Genomic DNA, 27,266 nt, shown 5'->3' on the forward strand with positions numbered 1-27,266 from the left:
GTATGTTGTCTGAAAAAAAGGTCTGGTTAAAAAAAAGGTCATAGTATAGTATGTTGAAAAAGTATCAAAAAAATATAGTAGTATGTATAAAAAAGGGTCAAAGTATAGTATGTTGAAAAAAAAGTATAGTGTTAAATAGGTATAGTATGTCATAGTATAGTATGTTAAAAAAGGTCATAAAAAGTATAGTATGTTAAAAAGGTCATAGTATAGTATGTTGAAAAAAGGTCATAGTATAAAAAGGTCATAATATAGTGAAAATGTCAAAAAGGACGTGTATAGTATAGTCTGTTGAAAAAAAGGTCATAGTATAGTATAGTCATGTATAGTATGTCGAAAAAGGTCATAGTATAGTATGTTGAAAAAGGTCATAGTATAGTATGTCGAAAAACGTCATAGTACAGTATGTCGAAAAAGGTCATAGTATAGTATGTCGAAAAAAGTCATAAAAAAGTCATAGTATATGATGTCGAAAAAAAGTCTAGTTTGGTATGTCAAAAAGGTGTCATATCTATAGTATGTTGAAAGAAGTCATAAAAAGTCATAGTGTAGTATGTGAAAAAAGGTCATAGTATAGTATGTTAAAAAAGTCACTGTATAGTATGTTGAAAAAGGTCATAGTATAGTATGTTGAATAAAGTCATAAAAAATCATATAGTATGTTGAAAAAGGTCATAGTATAGTATGTTGAAAGAGGTCATAGTATAATATGTCGAAAAAGGTCATAGTATAGTATGTTAAAAAGGTCATTGTATAGTCTGTTAAAAAAGGTCATAGTATAGTATATTAAAAAGGTCATTGTATAGTCTGTTAAAAAAGGTCATAGTATAGTATGTCGAAAAAGGACATAGTATAGTATGTCGAAAAAGGTCATAGTATAGTATGTTGAAAAAAGTCATAAAAAAGTCATAGTATAGTATGTCGAAAAAGGTCATAGTACAGTATGTTAAAAAAGTCATAGCATAATAGTTCGAAAAAAGTAATAAAAAGTCATAGTATAGTATGTCGAAAAAATCATAGTATAGTATGTAAAAAAAGGTCAAAGCATATGTTCTTGCTGTCAATATTTAAATGTTCTCCTCTTCGTCAGCTGTCATTTTGGCATTAATGGCGACCATCCTCCTCCCCGTTCACCTCCAGTTCATCATTTCCAGTGCCCAGGTCTGAGCTCACCAGAACTCACTCTTCTTCTCCTTCAGCCAGATCTCAGCATCCTCTCATCCAGCCCCATCATTGTCTAACCTCCATCGGGGGAGGTTATATGATGAAGTCACAATGGGAATTTGATGATGTCACAATGGGGTCTAATCATGAAAGAATTGTTTTCATTCATAATTTTTATTGTGCACGTCAATAAATAATTGTTCACTCAAAATGAAGTCTCTCCTTATTGAAATAGTATAGCATGACTAAAAAGTCATTGTATAGTATGTCGAAAAAGGTCACAATATGGTATGTTGAAAAAGGTCATAATATAGTATGTCAAAAAAAAGCCATAATATAGTGTGCCACAGTCTAGTTTGTCTAATAAGTCATAGTATAGTCTGTTAAAAAAAGTCATAGTATAGTATGTCGAAAAAGGTCATAGTATAATATGTTAAAAAAAGTCACAAAAAAGTCATGGTATAGTATGTCGAAAGAAGTCATAAAAAGTCATAGTGTAGTATGTCAAAAAAGGTCATAGTATAGTATGTTGAAAAAGGTCAGAGTATAGTATGTTGAAAAAAGTCATAAAAAGTCATACTATTGTATGTCGAAAAGTCATAAAAAGTCACAGTATAGCATGTTGAAAAAAGTAATAAAAAAACATAGTATAGCATGGTCAAAAAAGTCATAGCATAGTATGTCGAAAAAGGTCATAGTATAGTATGTTGAAAAGAGTCATAAAACGTCATTGTATAGTATGTCGAACAAGGTCATAGTATACTTTGTCAAAAAAAGTAATAAAGAAGTAATAGTAGAGTATGTCTAAAAAAGTCATAGTATAGTATGTAAAAAAGGTCATATGATCTTTTTCGACGAAGTATACTATGACCTTGTTCGACATACTATACAATTACGTTTTATGACTCTTTTCAACATACTATACTATGACCTTTTTTGACATACTATACTATGGCATTTTTTGACATACAACGTTTTTCCATCGGTTTTCAGGCAACTTACATTCAATATAACAAAAGCCACATGAACTATTTTTATTATAACACATTATCGCAAACATTAAACTGGCAGAAACATCCACAAATAATGTAAAGTGGTCTTCTACAATTAAACTATACAGCTTATTTGTTTATGAACAAAACATTGAAATTATTTGCATTGAAGTTTTTTGTTAATTTAAAACTGCCCAAGCTAACAAGCAACACAATAAAAAAAAAATTTGTGCAATTTAAAACCAGGTAATAGTGCATTATATTTGCCAGTTATGGGCACACAAGAGTCACCTTTATCAGTTCGGTCTGGACAAAAATAAGAGTAATCAGAATTAGTACTCGGCTGCCTTTGCCCTGATTACGTAACGGTAGTTGATGTTAATGGCATTTTTTACTTTGGTTTAATGGACATGTATCACAGGCCAACATAAACTAAAGGAACAGGAGAAAGAAGAAACATATTGATAGAAGAGTTTCACCTAAGCAGCTACTTAGGTGAACTAGGACAAGTCAAAAAGGAGAGGACATCATAGCATGGAGAGGTTTGTTCACCACACCACAGATCCTCTCTGCACACAAAACAAACAACGCAAAGATATTCATACTATGACTAAAAAAGAATCTGACACCTGAGAAGAGTACTTCACAGAACACAACTCTAGTGCGAGTACAACTCAAAAATGATTTGGCTTAATTTCCAATCCTGGCTGCATACATTTTCCCCACAGCAGTTTGAACACATAATGACTGACACGGAGGTGTTAGAGAACAGAGCAAAGCATGTGAGAAATTCAAATAGTAGATCTGATGTGAAAGGGGTGTGGGTGTAAAGCCTGACATCCTGCACGCCAGGCATTCTCCTCCCCTTTAGCTCTATGTTATATCTACAGTATATCCATTTTGCAAGAGCACCGTGGCTGCATTTGGGTCTCAGCACCGCCCAACGTGATTGTGATTGGTTTAAAGAAATAAACAATCCAGAGCGTTTTTCCAGCTATACCAGAATGTTAACACGTGCAGCCAGACCATACTCGCGCTGTGGAGATGGGTCTGGCAATGCGAGACTACTTGTGAAGTAACGCAAAAGTTAATACACAGGAACACATAATTAGTTTAGAAACCTTTTTCCCCACTGTGATTTTCTGGGGACTCCATACTATTGTCGTAATAGACCCACATCACCTCAGCAAGTCTAAACAATACTTTCTACCATACCATCCTTTCTCACAACTAGACCAACCTGCTGTGCAACCAATCTTATAGCATCTACATAATTACAGGGCAATACAATGGAACTGTTTACGAACACCAATTAATCCTAATTCCAATATACCAATAAACAAACCACTGGTGCAAGTGTGGTTTGAAAAGGCTAAAAGCAGAATTGATTCTAAACCATATTAGGAAAAAGCAGCCAGGAGAGCTAAAGATAGTACTTACTTTACTTAAGTTAACATAAAGGTGAGCCAGACAAACCTGTGACACCACACTGTGAACAAAGTATTTAAACTACACCCAAACAGGAAGAGCAGTGCTGAGCAGCATGGGAGCACATCTTGATGTTTTTCTTTTGCTTACACATAAAAAGATGCAAAAAAATTTGGCTATTTTCTGTTATAATTTCTCTGGTACTGCAATTATAAAACATCTCTAATGTAATGCTTTTAGGTTCCTGAAAGGTACTAAATTGTAATAGTGAAGGGAAAGTATCAAGGCAGCCACCAAGCCTCAGCCACACTAGGTGAAAGGTGAGGCATTACTCATTGCAGAAACTGATTTGTCTCCCTACAACCTAAGGAGAGAAATGCAGCTTTAGTGGCCCCGTTTGTTTCAAAAGCAACACAAATCGAGGTCCAAAATCTTAGCATGGCAGTTGTATCCTGTCATTAATCCCCAAAGCACGAGAACAAGGCTTACCTGACTTTGTATTTAATACCTAACACCGCAGAGAGACAAAAAACTATGTATTAAATATATACAGGTTTGGCACAAAAATATACATTTAGATTAGTCAGTTGGACAATTTTTCAAAGAGTTAACAGTACAGCTGCTATGTGTCAGTTCAAAGTGTGACGAGGTTCTCGGCGATGTAACAGAGGCTGTAGAAGTTGCAGCCTAAGCAGCAGAGGTTACAGAGGGAGGACAGCAGTCTGTACAGCCACAGGCGACCGCTGAGGTGTCTGTATTTGACGTCCGTCTCAGACAGCTTGGCGTAAGCTTCGCGGTTCGACGAAAGGCCGATGTCCTGACCCAATCCGCACGCCTGCTCGATAAGGTGCATGTCCGCCATGATCTCCGATGTCATTTGGCCAAACCACTGAGCGTTGACAGCCGCGACTGTCACCGACACAAAGAAGATGAAGATCTGGTGGGGAAAGCAAAGTCAGAGATTAAAGAAATGTTCTGAAAATTGGTTTTATGCAACGCGATGATGTTGAACACGCAACACACCTGAAATGATTCTCTGTCGTTCAGCTTGTCGCTGGGATGATACACAGCGTAGATAGTGAGGTTAAAGAAGGCACAAGCTGATCCCAAGTGGAGGTAGAATGGGACAAGGCGACTCTGGATAAACCCATAAGTGTGTCTGTTCAGGTGGTTGTCCATTACAAAGCCTGAGCAAAAAAACAGAACAACGCATTAGCACTGTAGGGCTCTTAATTCATAAAAAACACTCATTTATCATGGGACAGGGGACTACTTTTACATGGAACCGAAATATCCTGAAAATAAATATTTCTGATGACCTCTACCCTAATTAAGTCAAAGTTAATTAATTTGAATAATCAAATTAAGATGTAAGGTATCCCAAATCTAGTATGACTTAATCACACAGAATTTCCCCAATAATTTCAGACGCAAATGCTTGAAACATGCTTACTCTGCTCTATGGTTTTAAGAAGTTAAGACTGTTACAACATTGTGTTTGCCTGGATACCACGATAGAAATGTGACAAAAACATAAGGTGTGTGGTTAAATACTGGCAGGAAGCTCAGATGTTGCAATGTACTGGGGATCAAGGGGTCATTTTCCGTTAATAATACAACTATGCTGGATAGCATGTAGAGTAGACCTTGCATTATTGGTGACTGAGCTAAAGGAAAAACAAGTCAGGGTCTGGGAGTAGACATAAAGGCGACCAATAAAAAAACAGGGTTGCAATAATAATAATAATAATAAGAAGAAAAAAAGGTGCTTCACTGAGGTCCTGTTCACACTTGACTTAAGTGGACAGATCTAAATACAGGTGTAAACGCACATTGAAAAGAACACTTCAGTCATCTTTGTGTTGTTAATACAGCATGACAACATCCCTCTCCTGTGTGTTTCTAACGTTCTTGTGTACTTTTATAGTATGTGTCTGTGTGCATGGTACCAACTTGAAATAAAGGTGACCCAAATCTGCATTCCCCAGTAGGTGGAGAGCAGCAGCAGCTGCAGCAGCTTGACTGTGAACGTGGGCTCATTGTCAGTGGACATGCTTCCTGCTCAGCCTCTTTCTTCTCCAGTCTGTAGTCTCCAAAACAGACCCGTCAGGCAAGACCAGTAATGCTTTCTTTCTCTTGTGAGGGGGGTGGGGGGAGCACTTGATGCTCCACTCGAAAGCCTCTGCAAAACAATACATAATCATAAGCAGTATATTAAGGATGTGATAACATGCAACATATAGTAAGAACACAGCTTCTATGGTTTAACCCCAGTCAATGCAGGACAATTTTTTTAAGGATTACTGCTATGTAGACCTGGGCAATATGTCGATATTATATCGATATTGTGATATGAGACTGGAGATCGTCTTAGATTTTGGATATCGTAATATCGTGATATGGCATAAGTGTCTTTTCCTGGTTTTAAAGGCTGCATTACAGTAAAGTGATGTCATTTTCTGAACTTACCAGACTGTTGTAACTATTCTATTATTTGCCTTTACCCACTTAGTCATTATATCCACATTACTGATGATTATTTATCAAAACTCTCATTGTGTAAATATTTTGTGAAAGCACCATTAGTCAACACTACAATATCGTTGCGGTATCGATATAGAGGCATTTGGTCAAAAATATCGTGATATTTGATTTTCTCCATATCGCCCAGCCCTACTGCTATAAAGACTGAAACTTAGTGTAGCCTACTCATCCACACCTTTAGATAAGAACTACACACCTCTTGTTACTGGGACAGCGGCAGCTTATCCAGCTTCCCAAGTAGACAACACAACCAACAGGGTAACCTTAGTGTTGTATTTCTGTCAATAATGGAAGGTGTCTAGGACAGTTTGTACCCATAGAAGTGTGCACCCTAAATTAAACTTCCGCATTGTTGTCAAGGAAACCAGGTTGCTGTCTTGAACTCAGTGTACCGCAGTGTACAGATATCAAACAGACCAATAGAAAAAATAATATTACTCACTAACCCGGCTAATTCTCAAAGTCTGCAGGCTAAAAACAAACAGTGCTGCATGATTTAAGTCCAAACAACCCCGACAGCAGCTAGCTACGTTTGGTGACTGACGAGGCAGCACCAAATCTTCAAGTCACCTTTGCGAAAACAAATTATTTCGTAAGCTAACGCCAGCTATTAATGTCTGCTAACGCTAACGTTATATATGTACAAAAATACCACCGTGTAGCAGATGATAAAAATAGACTAACAGCTAGCGTTAGCTTCAGTTAACTGTGGAAGTTAGCTTTACTTAGAAAACTATTGCTGCAGTTCACATTCACAGTCCTTAAAGTCAGCAACCGTCACCTTTCTAATCTTGTAACTTTTATTGTAAAAACTCTTTTGAGTACAGCCTACCTGTGTTGAACAAGAACTCCAGACAGCTTGTTGCAGAGATCTTCGGCTCTGGAAGTAAACTTACCTGCTGACAGTGGCTAACAGCTTCGCTGCTAACTCATTTTACAAGTCAGTGGAGAAGAAGGCGGAACCCTAAGTGTAACATCAGTATTTCTATGGTCACAATGGGCTCTGGAAAAATCCCGAACAGTTCTTAACAGACTCCCATTTAAAAGAAGTTGAAGGATACAGAAACAAAACTAATGAAAAACTCAGCTTTGCACTGTGCTGTTATTCAAATAGTCAAACAAATCTGCTCAGACTGTCGACTAGATTTGTGTGACAGCTGTGGATATTATCTGTGAACCCTTAAGATATTACTAGTGCAACATGGTATTGGGCCCCCATTAACTACAGAATCTAACGTTATATTTAAAAAAAGCACAAGAATGATATTTATTCCAGAAAAGACATTTTAATGAATTAATTCAATCACACTGTCCTGGTGATAAGGGATTTTGATATCAAAATAGGTAGCTTACAATATAGTTTGTTTGATTTCTTCATATCACAAAAGTAGCCTATATATTTTAAAATATGGATATGACACTATTCAGGAAGTCATGTTTTCAAAGTCTATGGCACTAGGTAAGGCTGACCTGTTATTAAAAGATGTAGAACAGAGAAATGCAAAGGTTCTGTCATGATAAGGCCGAACATACACATTTAAAAAAAAGAAGAAAAAAAAGAAGGGAAAAATATTTGGTGCAATATGTACCCAACAAGGACAAGTTACACATAGGGTGTTAAGCAGCACATGGAATCAGAACATGCATGTTGAAACAAGCTGTAGGTGTACAGAAAAGGGCAAAATAAAATACATTCATCATACTCAAAAGTATAACAACACTGGTGCTCTTGCCTCACATTGATAGAAGGGCCTCTTAAGACAGTTTAGTTGCCACACCAGTTTTTTGTTTTTGTTGAAACATCCCCAAACCAGAAGCTGCCGGCAAACATGACTTGCAGTCAGAGCCTGAGTGTGTCTGTGACTCGGGGCGAGGTCAGGTACCAGTGATGGGGTTCAGTGTCGGGCAGATTTACAGATTTTGTCGTAAACCTCTGGGAAGGCCTCCTTACAGCCTAGTTCATCTCTCAGTCTGTGATACAGCTGTCCGTCAAACATCTCCCAAAACTCCTCTCGGTTCATGTACACATCTGCATATAGCATCTGGAACCTGCAGGAGGCAGATGGCACATGTACATATAAATGCAAGACGCAGCGTGAATGTTAATGTCATTATATTTTCTATGTTCCAGCTATTAATCGTTTCAGCACTAGTCACGGGCGTGACATTATCAATATCATTACAAAGATTTCACCTTAGTTACCAACGCTACATTTCACGTATTATTTTTATTTGAGACTTACCCATGCACATCTCTAACAAACTTCTCCAGCTGACGCGTTGATGCTTTAGCTTCAAAGTGTTTGACTTTGGGCTCTCCATAAGCCCCAATATCCACATACAACTCTTCCTCTTGACCTTTGGGGTGGACCATCCCTCTGCCTGGTGGCAAAAGGAATGGACACAGCCACAGAGGATAGACCTGGAATTACACAAAACGTGCAGGAGTTCAAACAGGAGTATGTTCTATAAAACAGCAGGTATTTAGAGGCTTCGTTCACATCTGAGCCTTACGTCAATGTCCTGGTGGAAGCGCGTGATGGCATCCTGCAGATTCTTCATGGGTACCAGCATGTCCTGGACCACGTGGTGCTGTTCATAAAGCCGTCTGATGGTCTCTCCCTGGGTGAGCTTCAACAGTGAGATCTTCGGAGGAACCATCCATCCAAAAAGCCAACGGAATATTGGGTTGTTGCCGAAAGGAATAATATCCTATAGAAAGGACACAAATATACACAGAGACGTACATAAACGGGTTAAACGACAATGGCAAAAAGGCTCTGAGATGCATTGCGTTCTAACTAGTGCTGAAACAATGAATCAGTTAGGGGAACAATTATAATAAGCCATTGTTTAAGTAATTTATTAAGCCAAATATTTGCTGATTTCAGTCTCTCAATGTGAGGATCTGCTGTCTTTCTCTGTTTCTTGGGCTGTCAGCCAGACACCAGAAGTACATTCAAGATGTTATGTTGGAAACAACTTTCCATGAAAAAGAAAAATAAACAATCTTGTGTTTTTTTTTTTTTTTTTTTTAAATCATATAATGTTGAATTTCTACATGAGCATATCATTTGCTATAATATCTGTTCCAGCTTAATTACGATGACACACAGACGTGGCCGGGTTGGCTCAGTGGGTAGAGCACGTGCACATATACTGAGAGGTTTATGCCTCGACGCAGAGGTCCAGGGTTCAAATCCGACTTGTGACGATTTCTTGCATGTCTTACCCCTCTCTCTCCCCTTTCTCACCTAAATCTCCTATCCAATAAAGGCGGAAAAGACCAAAAAATAATAATAAAAAAAAAGAGATAACACACAGATACAATCCAGTTGTACTGCTCTTATATTCCAGCAGAGGGCAGCCTTCCAACACTCTCTTACATCATGTCCAACACATTAATTAATTAATTATACTGTTTATTGATCCCCAGTGGGGAAATTACAATTCATACTCTGTTTGTTAGAAATCACTACACACAGGCCTGAAATACACACAGACATGCTCAGGACCTATTCATGCAAAAATGGAGAGATGTCAGAGTGAGTGGGCTGCCAGTGCTGGACCAGCACCCTAATTAATTATGTCTATCACAAATTGTTGATGTAATCAAAGCGATGGTCAGCTCTCTTTCTGCCTGACTTTCCTTTGCACGGTCTACAAAAACCTTTCAAAAACAGAGAGCACCCAAAAGCCCAGAGCCAGCTCCTGTCGGTATCTGTCAAACCACGACGATGCATAATTCATCAGCCATTTACTGTCTCAGAAAACAAAGGATGCCAAGCCCTTCTCACTAATGGCTAATGGGGTGTGTGTGTGTGTGTGTGTGTGTAAAGGTAGAGAAAAAGCATAAGAGTGTAATAAAGAGAAGTGAGCAAGGATAAGATGATGACAAGCAAATATCTGGCAGATATGTGCAGTAAAGGTCATGGAAACAGCCTCTGTGTGATTTTGTGAGTACCTGAAGCTCCCAGAAGATGCTGCGTGTATGTCTGTGATAGTACTGTCTTAGAGGGATGTATTCAACTCCTGCGTAGTCGCCCTTCAGGTAGCCCTCCACGTGTTTAAAGAACCATGGTTTGAAGTGCAGGCCGATTCTGTTGACCTGATGTCAGAGAGGAAAATGGAGGAGGTTAAATGGGATGTAACCTGTGAAAACAAGTCGATTACACGCTCCTAAACATTGTACCTTATCCGGCTCGGCGTGGTCAGTCATCATTCCCGTCATGATGACGGCGGTGTCCCGACTGTACTGGAGGCCCTCTACAAACGAGTTCCGCTTGTCCTCCGATGCTTCAGTGAACCGTTTACAGATGTTCTCCAGCCCTCTGACCGGCTCATAGCGCAGCTTCACCCAGGGTTTAGCTGGGATTATTTTAATCTCCGCTGCGACCAGGAACCCCAGCGTTCCACAGGACCACGGGACGGCGTGGAACAGGTCCGGGTTCTCCTCCTAGGTGACAGACAAATGAATTGTCTATTTGAACAAGAACGAAATATTACAGAGCTCATTTCATAGTTCTTGGTTCCAAAATAGAAAACAGCTGGATGCACTATTTGCGTTGAAAAATTACGAAGGATGGATTTGCAATTTTTCCTTAGTCAAGGGGAGTAAATAAAGCAAATAATAATAACCCTGGGGAGGGTCTGTATTAAACATAAGGTCCAGCCCAGCTACGAGTATGTTCACGTGACAGAGGAAGAGTGCTTATCGAGCCTTCAAGTGGGCTCGTGTTTATGAGAAAAGTCCATATGAATGCGCCCCCCCATACACAACATCGTAAGCGGAAATTTTCTGAAAGCTCAGACTTGACGAGTTGTCTAAATGACTTCCCATCTTGTGAATGCGAGTTCACAAGTTCAATTTAAACCATGAGTGGAGTACTTATGAATTTGCCATGGGGGATCACTGGTTAAACATAACACACGGCACACATACTCAATACTTACCTCAGTGCAGCGTACTAAGCTGCCATCAGCTAGAACCAGTTCAAATGCGACACAGATGTGCTGAAACAGCCCGTGAATGTGAGAGGATGACTCAATGCCTGTACCCATCACCAAACCACCTGAGGGAGGAGAGAGAGAATAAAAGATTTGCTCGGAGTAATTCAATATCCTCACAGGTGAGACCCAACAGCGTGAAAACACACAAGCAGAAAGCAGCGCTTGCCTGCTGGGAGAGAGTAAGTATGTGCCTGCTGGGGCATGAGGATAAATGAATGTACCGTGGCCTGATGAGAAAACATTAGATTGTTGATGCACAGTTTATGGCATCAGGAAATCCATTATGAAACCCGATCCGGGGGTGCTTCCAACACTGCAGCCATTTCCTCCCAGTTTCATCTTTCCAGCTACACTATCAATCCTCTAACAGCATTAGAGAAGTCGCTGGTGCTCCTAACAGGATACAGTGATTGATTGAGGAGATGCGGGACCTGCTTCATTGAACAATGAGCTGTGGAAATCATCAGTGCGTCTATTTCTGGAAACCCAAGAGCCACAGACGATGCCACTCTGTGACGATTCCCCAGAAAATAATCCACAGTAATACGAACGACATACCCACAGTGAGGTCATCGAGCTCGGGCAGCACAGGCAGTGTCCAGCCAATAGAGGTGAGGAGAGCGGTCACTTGACCCATGTTGGCCAGCGGTTCTACTCTCACCACCTAAAAAACAAAGATTACACTGAGTAAAGATCCGCCATCAGGCTGACAATACAAAATCCAGCCAGCTACATTTTAATGAGTAACATTTAAAGTAACATTCAAATTCAACAGGTTAAAGGAACACGCCGACTTATTGGGACTTTAGCTTATTCCCTGTATCCCCCAGAGTTAGATAAGTCCATACATACCCTTCTCATCTTTGTGCGTGTCGTAACTCTGTCTGACGCACCCACCGCTAGCCTAGCTTCGCACAGATCCTGGAGGTAACCGGCTCCATCTAGCCTACTGCTCCCAATAACTGACAAAATAACGCCAACCCTTCCTATTTACATGTTGTGATTTGTAGAGTCACAGCGTGTACAAATAACAAGGTCACACGAGACACAGCCATCTTCTAACCGTATACATACTGGGAACTATATTCTCAGAAGGTGTAGCACTGCTACTTGGGCGGAGTGATATTACTCCAACTATGAGAACCTGAGAACTCCAGGCAAACTCTCTGCTCCTCCTCAGGTGCTGCGAGCAAATCACTCCGTCCAAGTAGCAGAAGTAGCAGTGCTTCGCCTTCTGAGAATATAGTTCCCAGTATGTATACGGTTAGAATATGGCTCTCTCATGTGACCTTGTTATTTCTACACGCTGTGACTATACAAATCATAACATGTAAATAGGAAAATGTATCCCAGTATGTATATGGGTAGAATTTGTCTCATTTTGTTGGGAGCAGTAGGCTAGTAGGTTAGGTTACCTCCAGCATCTGTGCTAAGCTAGGCTAGCGGTGGGTGCGTCAGACAGTTAGGACACGCACGGAGATGAGAAGGGTATGTATGGATTTATCTAACTCTGGGCGATACGGTGAATAAGCTAAATATAATCCCAATAAGTCGGCGTGTTCCTTTAAATGCTGAGAACTGGGAATACAGCGCCGCTGTTTAAAGTCCAATGTGGCCCAAAACAGAGGCAGTCAGATGATCAAATACAGGTTTTAGACAAACCCCCACGTCAGAAAAAGATAGTAAACTGTAAAATTATTAAGCCAATTTTACCTTTAAATAAAGTTGATTAGGGCTGGTTAGGCTTATAATTTAAGCAGTTACTTTAATGAGTACAAAGTAAATGATGAACAAAACTGTAACCAGACAGAGTCTACAGCCATGCGAGTGGCTCCATGCCATGCTTAGGCATAGTGCTGCTTTGAGCTAAATGCTAATGTAAGCATGCCAACGTGCTCACAATGACAATGCTAACATGCAGGTGTTTGGTAAGTATAATATTTACTATGTTCATCATCTTAGTTTAGCGTGTTAGTGAGCCCTAAACACAACGTGTCTGTTGAATCCTCCTACCTGCTTCTTTGTGTCCACCTCCAGAATGTCCATCATGTTGATCATGATGTTCTTGTGGGTTTTCTTGTATTTCCCCACTCTGAGAGATACGGTGAGCCAGCCGGGCCGACCCGTACACATGTAGGTCTTACTGCCGTCCTTCCTCCACTCACGCACCTGAAATCAGAACACATGACACCGAGAAGAACGGATGATTATCTCTTAAGTGACGAGGAATACACAGCATACCTGACTATTTACCTATTTCACTAATCCACCAATAAGGCTGTCTGCCAAGGCTTTATGTCATAAAAGACTGAGGACATTCTTTGAGGTCAAAGGCCTTGGCAGCTCATTTTAACTCCTCAAAGTATATTTTGTGATCTTTGCAACTCATTCATTCCACTGTGGAGAGCCTGTATGTGTCTTTACTTTATTATTCCCTTAGAGTCCACATGACCGGCAAAAACTCTCACAGGCCTGTGGCTAGTTTGATTTAGCTGTACTTTGTGTCAGATTCCTCTCACCTGACCAAATTATTTTAGGTAATCAAGGTAGTTGTCAGTCTGCTCTGACACCATGGTGCGCTCCCTCTTACATAGTCTGCGTGTTCAGCATAGTCAGAGTGTTAACATTTTGCCTATAGTGGCACTTATAACTATATGAACCCATGCTAAAGTTGACTAAAATGAGGAATAAAAAAAATCATCTTTTGGGAATTGATATTAATGCCTTAATTAAAAAAAATGAGGAAAATACAACCTTTAAGGACACCAATTCTCTTTGTGAATGAATAATGTCTGGTAAATAAATAAATCTTCTTCCTTAAAATACAGGGGGCATAAGTAAGTACACCCCTATGTTAAATTCCCATAGAGGCAGGCAGATTTAGATTGTTATTGAATTACAGTGAACATTAACTTGCAGGCCCAAATCCAAGGAAATCATCCATCCATCCATCCATCCATCTTCGTCCGCTTATCCGGTGTCGGGTCGCGGGGGGAGCAGCTCCAGCAGGGGACCCCAAACTTCCCTTTCCCGAGCAACATTAACCAGCTCCGACTGGGGATCGGCGTTCCCAGGCCAGGTTGGAGATATAATCCCTCCACCTAGTCCTGGGTCTTCCCCGAGGCCTCCTCCCAGCTGGACGTGCCTGGAACACCTCCCTAGGGAGGCGCCCAGGGGGCATCCTTACCAGATGCCCGAACCACCTCAACTGGCTCCTTTCGACGCAAAGGAGCAGCGGCTCTACTCCGAGCTCCTCACGGATGAGTGAGCTTCTCACCCTATCTCTAAGGGAGACGCCAGCCACCCTCCTGAGGAAACCCATTTCAGCCGCTTGTACCCTGGATCTCGTTCTTTCGGTCATGACCCAGCCTTCATGACCATAGGTGAGGGTAGGAACGAAAACTGACCCGGTAGATCGAGAGCTTTGCCTTCTGGCTAAGCTCTCTTTTTGTCTACAACGGTGCGATAGATTGAATGCAATACCGCACCCGCTGCGCCCGATTCTCCGACCAATCTCCCGCTCCATTGTCCCCTCACTCGCGAACACAACCCCAAGATACTTGAACTCCTTCACTTGGGGTAAGGACTCATTCCCTACCTGGAGAAGGCATTCCATCGGTTTCCTGCTGAGAACCATGGCCTCAGATTTAGAGGTGCTGATCCTCATCCCAACCGCTTCACACTCGGTTGCGAACCGATCCAGTGAGTGCTGAAGGTCGCAGGCCGATGATGCCATCAGGACCACATCATCTGCAAAGAGCAGCGATGAGATCCCCAGCCCACCAAACTGCAACCCCTCCCCACCCCGACCACGCCTCGATATCCTGTCCATAAATACTACAAACAGGATTGGTGACAAAGCGCAGCCCTGGCGGAGGCCAACCCTCACCTGAAAAGAGTCCGACTTACTACCGAGAACCCGGACACAGCTCTCGCTTTGGTTGTACAGAGATTGGATGGCCCTGAGAAGAGACCCCCTCACCCCATACTCCCGCAGCACCTCCCACAGTATCTCCCGGGGACCCGGTCATACGCCTTCTCCAAATCCACAAAACACATGTAGACCGGTTGGGCATACTCCCAGGCTCCCTCCAGGATCCTTGCGAGAGTGAAGAGCTGGTCCGTTGTTCCACGACCAGGACGGAATCCGCATTGTTCCTCCTCAACCCGAGGTTCGACTATTGGCGAACCCTCCTTTCCAGCACCTTGGAGTAGACTTTACCAGGGAGGCTGAGAAGTGTGATACCCCTATAATTGGCACACACCCTCTGGTCCCCCCTTTTAAAAAGGGAACCACCACCCCAGTCTGCCACTCCTTTGGCACCGTCCCAGACTTCCACGCAATGTTGAAAAGGCGTGTCAACCAGGACAGCCCCTCCACACCCAGAGCCTTGAGCATTTCTGGACGGATCTCATCAATCCCCGGGGCTTTGCCACTGTGTAGTTGTTTGACTACATCAGTGACTTCCGCCTGGGAAATCGGCGACAATCCCCATTATCCTCCAGCTCTGCCTCTAACATAGAGGGCGTATTAGTCGGATTCAGGAGTTCTGCAAAGTGCTCCTTCCACCGCCCCTATTACCTCCTCAGTTGAGGTCAACAGTGTCCCATCCTTACTGTACACAGCTTGGATGGTTCCCCCCCCCCTCCTGAGGTGGCGAACAGTTTTCCAGAAGCACTTTGGTGCCGACCGAAAGTCCTTCTCCATGTCTTCTCCAAACTTCTCCCACACCCGCTGCTTTGCCTTTTCACGGCAGAGGCTGCAGCCCTTCGGGCCCTTCGGTACCCCTGCAACTGCCTCCGAGTCCTCCGGGATAACATATCCGGAAAGACTCCTTCTTCAGTCGGACGGCTTCCCTGACCACCGTTGTCCACCACGGTGTTCGTGGGTTACCGCCCCTTGAGGCACCTAAGACCCTAAGACCACAGCTCCCTCGCTGCAGCTTCAGCAATGGAAACTTTGAACATTGTCCACTCGGGTTCAATGCCCCCAGCCTCCACAGGGATGCACGAAAAGCTCCGCCCGGAGGTGTGAGTTGAAAGTCTGTTGGACAGGGGCCTCCTCCAGACGTTCCCAATTTACCCGCACTACACGTTTGGGCTTACCAGGTCTGTCCAGAGTCTTCCCCCACCCTCTGACCCAACTCACCACCAGATGGTGATCGGTTGACAGCTCTGCCCCTCTCTTCACCCGAGTGTCCAAAACATACGGCCTCAGATCAGATGAAACGATTATGAAATCGATCATTGACCTTGCCTAGGGTGCTCTGGTACCAGGTACACTTATGAGCATCCCTATGTTCGAACATGGTGTTCGTTATAGACAATCCATGACTAGCACAGAAGTCCAACAACAAACAACCACTCTGGTTTAGATCAGGGAGGCCGTTCCTCCCAATCACGCCTCCAGGTGTCTCCATCATTGCCCACGTGTGCGTTGAAGTCCCCCAGCAGAACAATGGAGTCCCCCACTGGAGCCCCATGCAGGACTCCAGTCAAGGTCTCCAAGAAGGCCGAATACTCCGAACTCCTGTTTGGTGCATATGCACAAACAACAGTCAGAGTTTTCCCCCACAACCCGCAGGCGAGGGAGGCGACCCTCTCGTCCACCGGGTAAACTCCAACACAGCGGCGCTCAGCCGGGGCTTGTGAGTATCCCCACACCCGCCCGGGCGCCTCACACCCTGGGCAACTCCGGAGAAGAAAAGAGTCCAACCCCTATCCAGGAGTATGGTTCCAGAACCAAGACTGTGCGTAGAGGTAAGCCCCACCAGATCTAACCGGTAGCGCTCCACCTCCCGCACCAGTTCCGGCTCCTTCCCCCCAGAGAGGTGACGTTCCACGTCCCCAGAGCCAGCGCCTGCTGCCCGGGTCTGGTCCGCCGAGGCCCCTGACCTTCACTGCCACCCATGTGGCATCGCACCCGACCCCAACGGTTCCTCCCACAGGTGGTGGGCCCATGGGATGGAGAGGGAGTTGCCACGTAGCTTGTTCGGGCTGTGCCCGGCCGGGCTCCGTGGCAAACCCGGCCACCAGGCGCTCGCCGACGAGCCCACCGTCTGGGCCTGGCTCCAGACGGGGGCCCCGGGCTTCCTCCGGGCAGGGTCACTCCATCTCTGCTTAGCTTTTTCATTGGGGTTTTTGAACCATTCTTTGTCTGGCCCCTCACCTGAGACCACTTTGCCTTGGGAGACCCTACCAGGAGCACAAAGCTCCAGACAACACAGCCCTCAGGTTCACAGAGACACACAAACCTCTCCACCACGATAAGGTGATGGTTCACGGAGAATCAGTGGGCTATTAATCAGCACTATCATCGAAAGATACACATCAAGAATACATTTTAACAGGACTACCATCAGATATTGAAATTATAAAAGCCATAACGATGATGTAACAGTTGTCTTCTAAGACAGCCATGGCATGACTGCGCCTCTCATTTTTTAAGTAACAATTTTTATTGAGACAGCTATGGGGCTCTACAGAAAATGTATGTTTTGATAATTAAGTGTAAGCCTCTTCTCACAAAATAGCTACAAAGTAGATATAAAACACCTTTTGACAGCGATAGAGCAACAAACTTTTACATGCTGTGAGTTTTCCACTACCCATGATTCCTTGCAAAACAAATGTAACATAGGTGACTCCTCACTTTATTCATCAAGTAGGCCTGAGTATCATAGGCTTAACTGTACCAATCATACACTTTACATAACTTTCATGAACAACAGACACTGTGTGATCAAATGTCAACACTGGTATAAGGTTTAGATATTACTAAAACTATAAAACTCCATTAGGATAATTTAATCAAATTTGTGTTGGAGGGCTTCAAAAACCACTGTTTACGCATTATATCACACCAAATGAAAATAAACGTCAAACTTTTGCACGCTCTTCTGTGTGTTCAGAAGGTTAAGACAAAAATCTGGTCCTTGTCCTTTTTTGACACACACACACACACACACACACACACACACACACACACACACACACACACACACGGATCCTGTTAATTCTGTTGTGTGTTCAGAAGGTCTATGTCAAGACAAAAATCTGGTCCTTGTCCTTTTATGACACACACTCACACACCACACACTCTCACACACACACACACACACACACACACACACACACACACACACACACACACACCACACACGATGATGATGATGATGGCTCACCTGTCGCTGGATGTCCCGCACGCGCTGGTCGTGCAGTTTGGGCGCAGAGCACATCTTGAAAATGAGCCATGCCCGCACATAATAATACACATCAAATATAACGGAGAGCGGCAGCAGAAACAAACACACAAAGATCCACCGCTGGTGAACGATCACGTAATCTAGACCTTTGACTTTGATCCACAGCAGGAACAGAACGACCAAGCCGGCTAAATACAACAGCGAGTCCATCGTTTGTGGACAGTTCCGATCCAAACGTTCTCCAAACTAAAGTAGCCTAGGCTATCTGACACACTCTTTAGTTAAACTATTAAACTGACCGCTGGGAGATACGGGGAAACTCTGCATCGATTATGCCAAACCCAAACCGATCACCCCTTCACTGCGATAGGTGAGTGTTGCTAGGTGGTCGGTCGGCCCCTCCTCTGCTCCACACCGATTGGTTACAATTGCCAACGGGGCGGGACCGAGCGCCAACGCTTCACGCTCATTGGTCAAACAAGTGACTGCGAGCAGTAGCCTTTCTAACCTTTTACCAATCATAAAGCAGAGAGGCTGTCACACCATGCAGCCTGTTCCCATCTGTTGTCCATATCAGCCATGAGAATGTCTGACGGGCAGATTAGAAGAATAAATACATTTTAATAGCGAAAAAGTCTTTAGTGACACTAAACTTATGCCTATGCCATTCAGTGCATGAATACAGGCCGATATGTAACTGATTTTCCCATCATTATCTAAATCAGCTCTACTTTGTTGTTGTTGTAATATATTAATAGTAGGGCTGTAATCAGATTTTAAAAAAAAATACTGAGGCCTTGAAAAAACGGTTGTTTGTATTTTTTATAATTTATTTGTTAAGTTGACTGTTTCATTACCTGTCTTTTATTTCATTTGTAGCCATACTAGCAGCATGGCTCTATTGATGGCAATATTTGTCTGTCCATCCCTTTTGTCCATACTGAAATATCCCAACAACTATTGGGTGCCATAAATTTGAGGTTCAAACATTCACGTTCCACTCAGGGAGAATTGTAATTACTTTGGTGATCTTCTGACTTTTCACATTCAGCACTTCTTTTATGTCCTCTCTCATGTGTAGCCGCGCAGCACATAGGCTACCTTACAGATTACGTAAGGTTAGAGGATACGCAGGGATGAGAAGGACATTCATCAGACATTTCCTAAAAATAAAGAATGTTCACAAGTCCTGCATCTCGAGTCTGAATCCAGTCTGAAGTCTTATGAGGATGAGTCTCAGGTCAAGTCTGAATCCCTGTGTGCAATTTAAAGGGGAACTATGCAGTTTTTTTTAGCTTAATTTACCTTAACTAAACAGCTTCGGAGTCATTGGAATGGTTATATGACTTTTTTTTCGAGTTGAATGGTGGTCGCCTCGCTTCCCCCGTAGCGCCTGTGAGCGAAAAAAACACCCTTGCAACTTTGGGCCGCAAAATTACGAATCCCACTAAGGCCACGCCAAGACCCGCCCTACAAAGCAGCTCGATCAGTTGGGGTTAGGCACTTCACCTCGAGTGGTTAAGGTTAGGGTTAGGGGATTGGTCAGGGGATAGGACCTGTACACGTAAGCATGGACGCCTGGCCAATAGTAGTGTGTGAACGCTATTGAAGGGCGGGTCTTGGCGTGGCCATAGTGGGATTCGTAATATCGCCGCCGGGCGGCCAACTTCAGCGTCAGGAAGTATTGCGTGATATCAGGTCTCGCGATTTAACAAATTATTTTACAGCACTGTGCACATACACGGCCCCATCCAGAAACCGGCTAGTTGTAAGTACAAGGTAGCAAGTTTTTCACAAAAAAGAAGAAAGCTAGGAAAGCATTGTCGGAGGAACAGAGAAAGAGGAAACGGCAGACTGACCGATCGAGGAGTCAGACACGAGTAAACATCGGAGCCGCGTTTTTAGAATGGCGAGAACTGAGACAAACAGAAGCCTGAAAAATCCGATGCTGACCTGGCGCTCTTGCTGTTGTAAAGTATCTTTGATCAGAAACTTTATCTGCCACAGAGTTTCTTGTCAGCTTGATGTTAGCAAACGCAAGTTGCTTCTGCTCCGACAGCATTCTAAGGCCATTGTTGGAAAAAAAGAATAATGTTACGGACCCGGGAGTTAAGGTAATATTTCGAGAAAAACCTCAGTGGACATGGCTCCGTGCATTCACCGGCTTCTTTGAAAACAAATGCACATGACCAGAGGGAGAAGATGGGAGGGGGGAGAGTCGCGAGCGAGTGTTTACGACAGCTTTGCCAAATATCTATTCCGAAGCTGTAGGGGGAGCTCTGTAGAGAAAACTGCATAGTGCCTCTTTAAGTGCAACTCGAGTCCGAGTCTCAAACCCGAGTCCCCATCTGTGCTTAACATAAACAGGATTGCATGTTGCCGTTAGCATTTATTTATTTATTGCATTTATAGATATGTTATTTTCCTTTTTAATGTTATTTGGTCTAAATCTAGGCTATTGAATCTAAAAAAAAGTAATCTACTTAAAAAATTACACAGTATTTTTTAAATTGTAGAATCATGACAAAGTGTATTCTCTCCTGGTTGCTAAAACCAACAAATTCAGAATTAAATACATTTTGAAAACAGGACAAGACCTCAGTATCCTCAATGGTTGCAATATAGGTCACGGTTTTCAGCCTTCAAGGCCACCCCACAAATTCAACAGCGTCTTGCTGGCATGCCTAGATACTAATTATTACTTTTAATAAATTCTGTAGGTCGTTCATCAGCCAGTTTGGTCAACAATAGAAACAAATTGTATTAAATAACATCGCAGGGATGCAGTTCCCAGTGATTGTTATACATCGGGCCTTCTTTATAAATCAATGAGGCTACAAAAGCACGTCATCTTGTATGAGGATGTCTAAATTCCACACCATTTCATGTCCAATATGTCCATTTATGTTTTGCGAAATTGCTGTCACACACACACACACACACACACACACACACACACACACACACACACACACACACATACACACGACAGGGCTAAAGTGGTACCCTTCGGACACATTAGACAGAGGGAGGGTGGGGCACCAGTAAAGATTTCTTAATGGGCTCTGCCGTCCTCTCGTCCATCTGCCTCGCTGATAAACACAGCTATTCCACTTTAGCCAGATGCGCATCAAAGCCTTCACCGTTTTCTTTTTCTTTATTCTTCAACAAACCATTCTTTTTATTTTAACACTTTTCGCCAGGAACTGGAGATCTACAGAGTGAGGACTCGTTGGACTTTGTGATCAATCGTGATTTGTTTTTTAAACAGTATGGGAGATGGTAACAAATAAGTAAGATTCAATGAGCTTTTCCTTGTCATAACAGGTTTGGATGTCTGGTCAGTGTCAGAGCGCATGGAGAGCGCACTCTGTGGGACTATTTGTACGTGAGTGACACTATCCAGCCGTCCGCAGCCTTCACAGAAACCTCAGAAACTGTCACGGTCCTGGAGGAGGATGCCTTCCCTGCACCACGGAGCAATCTTTGTCGGAGCCTTCCTCATTGTGACCGGGGGCTCCACAGCCTTCCTGGCCTCTTACCAGAGTCGCCTTCAGGCTTTCTCCCTCTGCTGCGTGGTGCTGGGGGTGGTCATGCTCATCCTGGGGCTGTTCTGGGCTATGAACAGCAAAAGTGCCGCAAACTACAACCATCGGGAGTTTGACCCAGAGTGTCCACATTATCCATACGACTACCCCAGCTTCAGCAGCCATGCCCTCTTCACACCCCCAGGGAGCCGCTTCCCAGAATCCCAGTCGGTGTTTCTTCCCAGGTGGGTGAAAGAAAAACAGCAGTTTAGATTTTTTTTTTTACTGTTTTGCACAGTTCAATCTAGGCTATTTTTAAGATGGCCAATTGTATCCTAAAGCCAGAAAATAAGACTCCAACTAGGCTATTTATTAAATGTAGCTACATGCATTGTCTGTAGGCTATTGTATAGAAAACCAGTTTTGTTACCCCAAAGAATAGATTTTATAAAGCACCCCTAAACACTGTGTCCAATTTGCCATTCTAATACATTCTCCCTGTAGCAGCCATAGATATGAAACTGTTTTATATCTATGGGTGCAGCTCTGTTTGATGACGTCAGCGGTTCAGTTGTCAGTTTTCAGGGTCCTTCCTGGTCCTCACTTTCAGGGTCCTCTGCTTTTAGGAGGTATAGCAGTTCATAATTGTACCAGAGGCTTGCACACAGATCAACTGCACGACTTCAGGAGAAATGCCCACACTTTGATTGTGTTCGGAATCACATACGTGACAAATGTAAATCCACATTCCCTCTTCCACTGAATTTAACATTTTTCTGCCTGTTGAAACGCACAACATACTCAATTTTACGTCAAAGTATGTTGGTATGCGATTTTGAACAAATCATGTTTCTTATCTGGGACCCGTAGCTTCTTAGGGTCTCTGCTGGTTGCTGGTAACTGGTCCCACCCAAGAAAACCCCATAAGGCGATGAATTATCGTTTTTACACTTTTTACATTTGTGTACATATAAAACAAACAAGATATAAAGTATTTATTGCTGGTGGGCGTATTTTGTTATCTTTGAACAGCCCCAGGCTAGCCGTTTCCCCCAATTTACAGTTTACTTTATGCTAAGCTAACAGGCTGCTCACAGTAGCTTTATATTTACTGTACAAACATGAGAGTGGTAATCGTTTTTTATATTAAAAATGAATAAACTTATCTCCTAAACATCAAACTATTCCTTCAACTTAGTAGGATGCAGGAGCTAGTGCTGTTGTAATCCATAGACTGAGAACATCTGATTAGCTCCTGCTGTTTGGTTAAAGGTGTGTATATGGCTCATGTTAATGGCTTTAATTCAAAAGCTTTTTATTATCCTGCACAACCACGATGTCCATAATATCTCTGTGAAACCCAAATCCTGTATTTGGCAGGAAACACTGCTACCAACAGAGCATGACTCCATCTGCTATCTAGATCTCTACGACCACTGTATTTGTGTTTCCACGTGATTGTTTTCACGTGACTTCTCACTGCCACCGTTTTCTCGAGTGTAGGACGATGGAACGCCACAGGCATGCTGCTCGCGGTGAAGACTTCGACTACCCTCCCATGGACCCTGGGGGTTTCAGTCCGTCGCCTCACCCTCCTGTGTGGCAGGATCCCCCGCCTCCCTACGAAGTTGCCATCAAAACCACGTGCAGCTCTACACAACTGCGGCGGGCATACTCAGACACACACCTGGCGTCAGAGCCCCTGTTTGGACGTTCAAGAGAGATCAGCTTTGAGGTGTGACGCTGGACAATACGGACACCCAGGGGGCGTAGCACAACATTCTGGGCCCTGTAGAAAGGCATTCTCTATTGGCCCCTCCCCGCATCCACAGCTATTCATTCTAGCATCTTTCTGGGCCCTCCTCACATGAGGGCCCTGGGTACTCATAGTGCGTTCCATTTAGGCTGCCTCGGAACTTGGAAGTCGGAGCTGGGAATGACGTCACCCCCGAGTTGAATGCGTTCCATTTCCATATTCAGATTTTTCATGGTGCGGTTATCTCTAGCCAGGTTAGCAACTGTTAGCAATACCAGTGGCAACGCATTACGCTGTTTTTTTGTGCATACATATAGCGTAACAACATGTCCACGGTTAGAAGTTGGACAGGACTGTGTGTACAATTGATTTAGTGAGACACAAAAAAAGACAGAAATGCTAATGACTGTATGTTACTACAGCTACAGCCTTCTGTTGAGGCATGTCGGATTTTGAGCTAGGGGTACTGCGAGGTTCTCTGAAATCCGAGGTCAGGGGGGCATGTTTCCAACTTTGACCTCTGAAAATCCGACTTTTGAGTACAAATGGAACGCACTATATGTTCCCCCCCCCCCCCAATCCAACGCCCCTGCGGACACCCCACCTTTTTGTTCATCAGAAGAAAAGATAAATGGTCATGACACTGGGGCTTTTACTCAGACTCTGTTCTGATAGAAACAAACTTGATCAAACACTTGAAGCATGCTTTTTTTCTGACGTTGACCAGTGGGTCGTAGCATGCTTTCCCCAAATTTTTGGAACCTTCTGTAATTACAATGCAGGTGTAAACGCATATCTAAATATATGGTGAAATGGAAGGTAGATCACACCGAATTCAGCCTTAGCAGACCGAAATATACAAACAAGTCATGGTCTGACGGGGGGGGGGGGGGTTACATGCTGGACTAATTAACTATAAAACTACTAGTTTTTTTGGCAAGTGACTTCCAGCATTTAAGCTAAGCTAACACAGACCAGACACATCAGGCACAGGTCACATGTATTTACACCAAAGAAGACTCATTTAAACAAATAATGTTCACTGACTCAGGGCAGCAGATGTTATACACAAAACAACCAATATAATGTTGGATCAGCCCTGTGAACGTAAAAAAACAAATACAATGTTTGTGTCTAACCCAATAAAATAAAATTAACATCTTTGAAGTAATATTTTCTAGAAAGCGTATTTCTTCTAGCTTATGCTATGGTAACACAATCACTTCCATATGGTGAAAACTAACAGGCCTGGTCTGAAATTATCTTTATTATTAGCTGTATTTAATTGGAATTAAGTACAGAAAAAACTAATAATGCTAATAAATTCTTATTTTCTAGGTCACAAATAAAGGAATTAGTTGCTATGGTAACAGAAGCACACAGGAAATCCAGGATATCGTTTCAATTTAGCTCACCAAATTTGGATAGACCTCCTTTGTGGGATACCCCTGGTGGCTGCAGAGGACAGTTTTCTTTCTGTTTCCTCATCTATCAAACAACGCAGTGATCCTTTGTTCTCTGGAAATGTCGGAAACGTCATCCTGAACAAATGTTTTTTTTCCCATCAGGATTACACGCTTCACACACAGGATGGATATGATGATAATTTACTTTAGGAAACTAGTGCCCAGGCCCATAGATGTTTGTTTTTTGTAGTTTGTGTGCCACATATGTACTAGTGGTTTGTTGAAAGCAGGGAACTATGACTCATCTAACCATGAGTTATTCCATCACCACTCACTAGACCACTGGAGCTCACCGGCAACACGGCCTGAGCTTTAAGTAACCATAGAATCCCTCTATTTTAATGGATCATATGAGTGTTTTTGCAACAAACACATTTTTAAAACGTTTTCCTTTCCTTCAAGACAGTGGTGTAGTCTAACGTATTGTAGTGGGTGTACTGTACTGTATATATATATTGGCCAGAATCTGCCTTTGGGGGAGGGGGCCATATCATAGTGGGGGGTCTGGGTGTCCTCCCCCAGGGAAATTTTGAGCATCAACGACTTCATTTCCTGTATTGGGATACACTTTTATGCACCAATTTATGGTGGAAATACCTTTATTTAGCCTATTTGAAGAAAGTAAAACACAGATGACAATTCAAAATGTATCAAAAATATAATGGAAAGTATGTTGTTGCGTTTTAAGTGGGTATCTTTCTTAGTGGGTATATTGCATATACCTGTGTTTCACGTAGGCCAGTGGTTCCCAACCTGGGGTCCGGGTACCCCTCAGGGGGGCGGCAAAGATCACAGGGGGGGGCCGCAAGTCTCTATCTGGTTTGAGGTTGAGGTAAAAAAAAAAAAAAGTATTTGCGCATGTTAAACAAATTATGATAATACACTAGAATATATGATGTATACAACAGTCTGTATGAAAACTAGAGATGGTCCGATACCAGTATCGGTATCGGCTCCGATACTGCCTAAAACGCTGGTATCTGTATCGGGAAGTACTGGAGTTAATGCACCGATCCGATACCATGTAATAAAGCCCTAAAGAAAATCTACGTTAAAGTAGTTTATTTAGGTTCTTTTTCCGTTATAACCGAACTGGAGAATAAAAGAAAGTTCTACAACATTCATTGTTTGTGTTTGTTCATGTTTTACAAAGAGTTTAACCTGAGCCAGACAGCAAAGATAGAAATCATATGACATTCATACAGGGATAGTAGTATACAGTTGTTAAAACATAATAAAATATATGACACACTGGTATCGGATCGGTACTTGGTATCAGCCGATACGCAAATTCAGGTATCGGAATCGGTATCGGGAAGCAAAAAATGGTATAAACTATATATTTTTGTTCTGGCTGCAGGCTACTTAGTAGGCCAAACCTCCAGGACCTCTTAACCTGGGACCCTTGCTGTCATCAGGTCAGCTGCTAGCTGCTATCATCCCGCCACGGCATCACTATTTTATGAATGAAACGTGGCGGAGAAACGTAAAAGTGCTGATAACTGCTCTGTATCAAAAAAGAAAGTAAGGCTCTATCTCGAGAGTTACCTTAACTTCGGTTTCGGGGGAGGGGGCGCTCAGCTTTTCTTAGACATGAGTAGGGGGGCGCCAAGGAAAAAAGGTTGGGAACCACTGACGTAGACTACACCACTGCTTCAAGACGTCCATACATTTCAATGGAATGTGCAAATCAACTTGCAGAGACCTTAAACCTGTTTGGGGGAAGGTAATTAGGCCTAATCACAGTAAAGTCAAACATGGAAGTTGTGGAAAAAAAACTGCTCCCACCAGGACATGATTGAACCAATACGGGAGACCTTTTAACCCAGTTCAGACCATAGGCTGTATATAAAGATTCAGATTCAAGGTTCAAACTCACAATATAATGTAAACCGCTCTGACAAAACATGCACCGAATGAATGTATATCTTTGTTAATCACAAATAATTTAAGAAATAAAAGTGATGTGACAATCAACATGATGGTTTGCCTACTTATGCACATCTGTAGTATATGCGGGTTGATTTTCATGCCATAATGAGATGAATAGAATGTTATTAATAAAAATGCACAAAAATCCAAGTATGTATCATGATGTAAATGATGCAAAAACACAAGAAGGTTCCTTTTATTTATTTTGATGTACTGACATTTATTAACTGTTTTGTTAAAGT

At 42.7% G+C, this 27,266-nt stretch overlaps 2 protein-coding genes across 5 annotated transcripts; both read right to left on the reverse strand.

Annotated features, from left to right (window-relative positions):
• Nucleotides 1-2,183: 2,183 nt before the first annotated feature.
• Nucleotides 2,184-7,322, reverse strand: si:ch211-121a2.4 (transmembrane protein 205). Of its 2 annotated transcripts, none has more exons than XM_028587443.1 (4): nucleotides 7,025-7,322; nucleotides 5,538-5,766; nucleotides 4,608-4,771; nucleotides 2,184-4,521 (listed from the first exon to the last, which is right to left on the reverse strand). In XM_028587443.1, the coding sequence occupies exons 2-4, from the start codon at nucleotides 5,635-5,637 to the stop codon at nucleotides 4,219-4,221; spliced, it is 567 nt and encodes a 188-aa protein (XP_028443244.1). In that variant the 5' UTR covers nucleotides 5,638-5,766; nucleotides 7,025-7,322; the 3' UTR covers nucleotides 2,184-4,218. The 2 variants fall into 2 exon arrangements, with proteins under 2 accessions (XP_028443244.1, XP_028443243.1); XM_028587442.1 differs by having other exon boundaries at nucleotides 6,961-7,322.
• A 108-nt stretch (nucleotides 7,323-7,430) lies between these two features.
• Nucleotides 7,431-20,504, reverse strand: dhcr24 (24-dehydrocholesterol reductase). 3 transcript variants are annotated; one of them, XM_028587552.1, is made up of 9 exons: nucleotides 20,297-20,504; nucleotides 13,152-13,307; nucleotides 11,697-11,802; nucleotides 11,082-11,200; nucleotides 10,321-10,584; nucleotides 10,093-10,236; nucleotides 8,643-8,840; nucleotides 8,372-8,550; nucleotides 7,431-8,177 (listed from the first exon to the last, which is right to left on the reverse strand). In XM_028587552.1, the coding sequence occupies exons 2-9, from the start codon at nucleotides 13,269-13,271 to the stop codon at nucleotides 8,024-8,026; spliced, it is 1,284 nt and encodes a 427-aa protein (XP_028443353.1). In that variant the 5' UTR covers nucleotides 13,272-13,307; nucleotides 20,297-20,504; the 3' UTR covers nucleotides 7,431-8,023. The 3 variants fall into 3 exon arrangements, with proteins under 3 accessions (XP_028443353.1, XP_028443354.1, XP_028443352.1); XM_028587553.1 differs by lacking the exon at nucleotides 20,297-20,504 and adding an exon at nucleotides 19,649-19,735; XM_028587551.1 differs by lacking the exon at nucleotides 20,297-20,504 and adding an exon at nucleotides 18,323-18,650.
• Nucleotides 20,505-27,266: the final 6,762 nt, after the last annotated feature.

Source organism: Perca flavescens, chromosome 9, assembly GCF_004354835.1.
Source record: "Perca flavescens isolate YP-PL-M2 chromosome 9, PFLA_1.0, whole genome shotgun sequence".
Classification (NCBI taxonomy): Eukaryota; Metazoa; Chordata; class Actinopteri; order Perciformes; family Percidae; genus Perca; species Perca flavescens.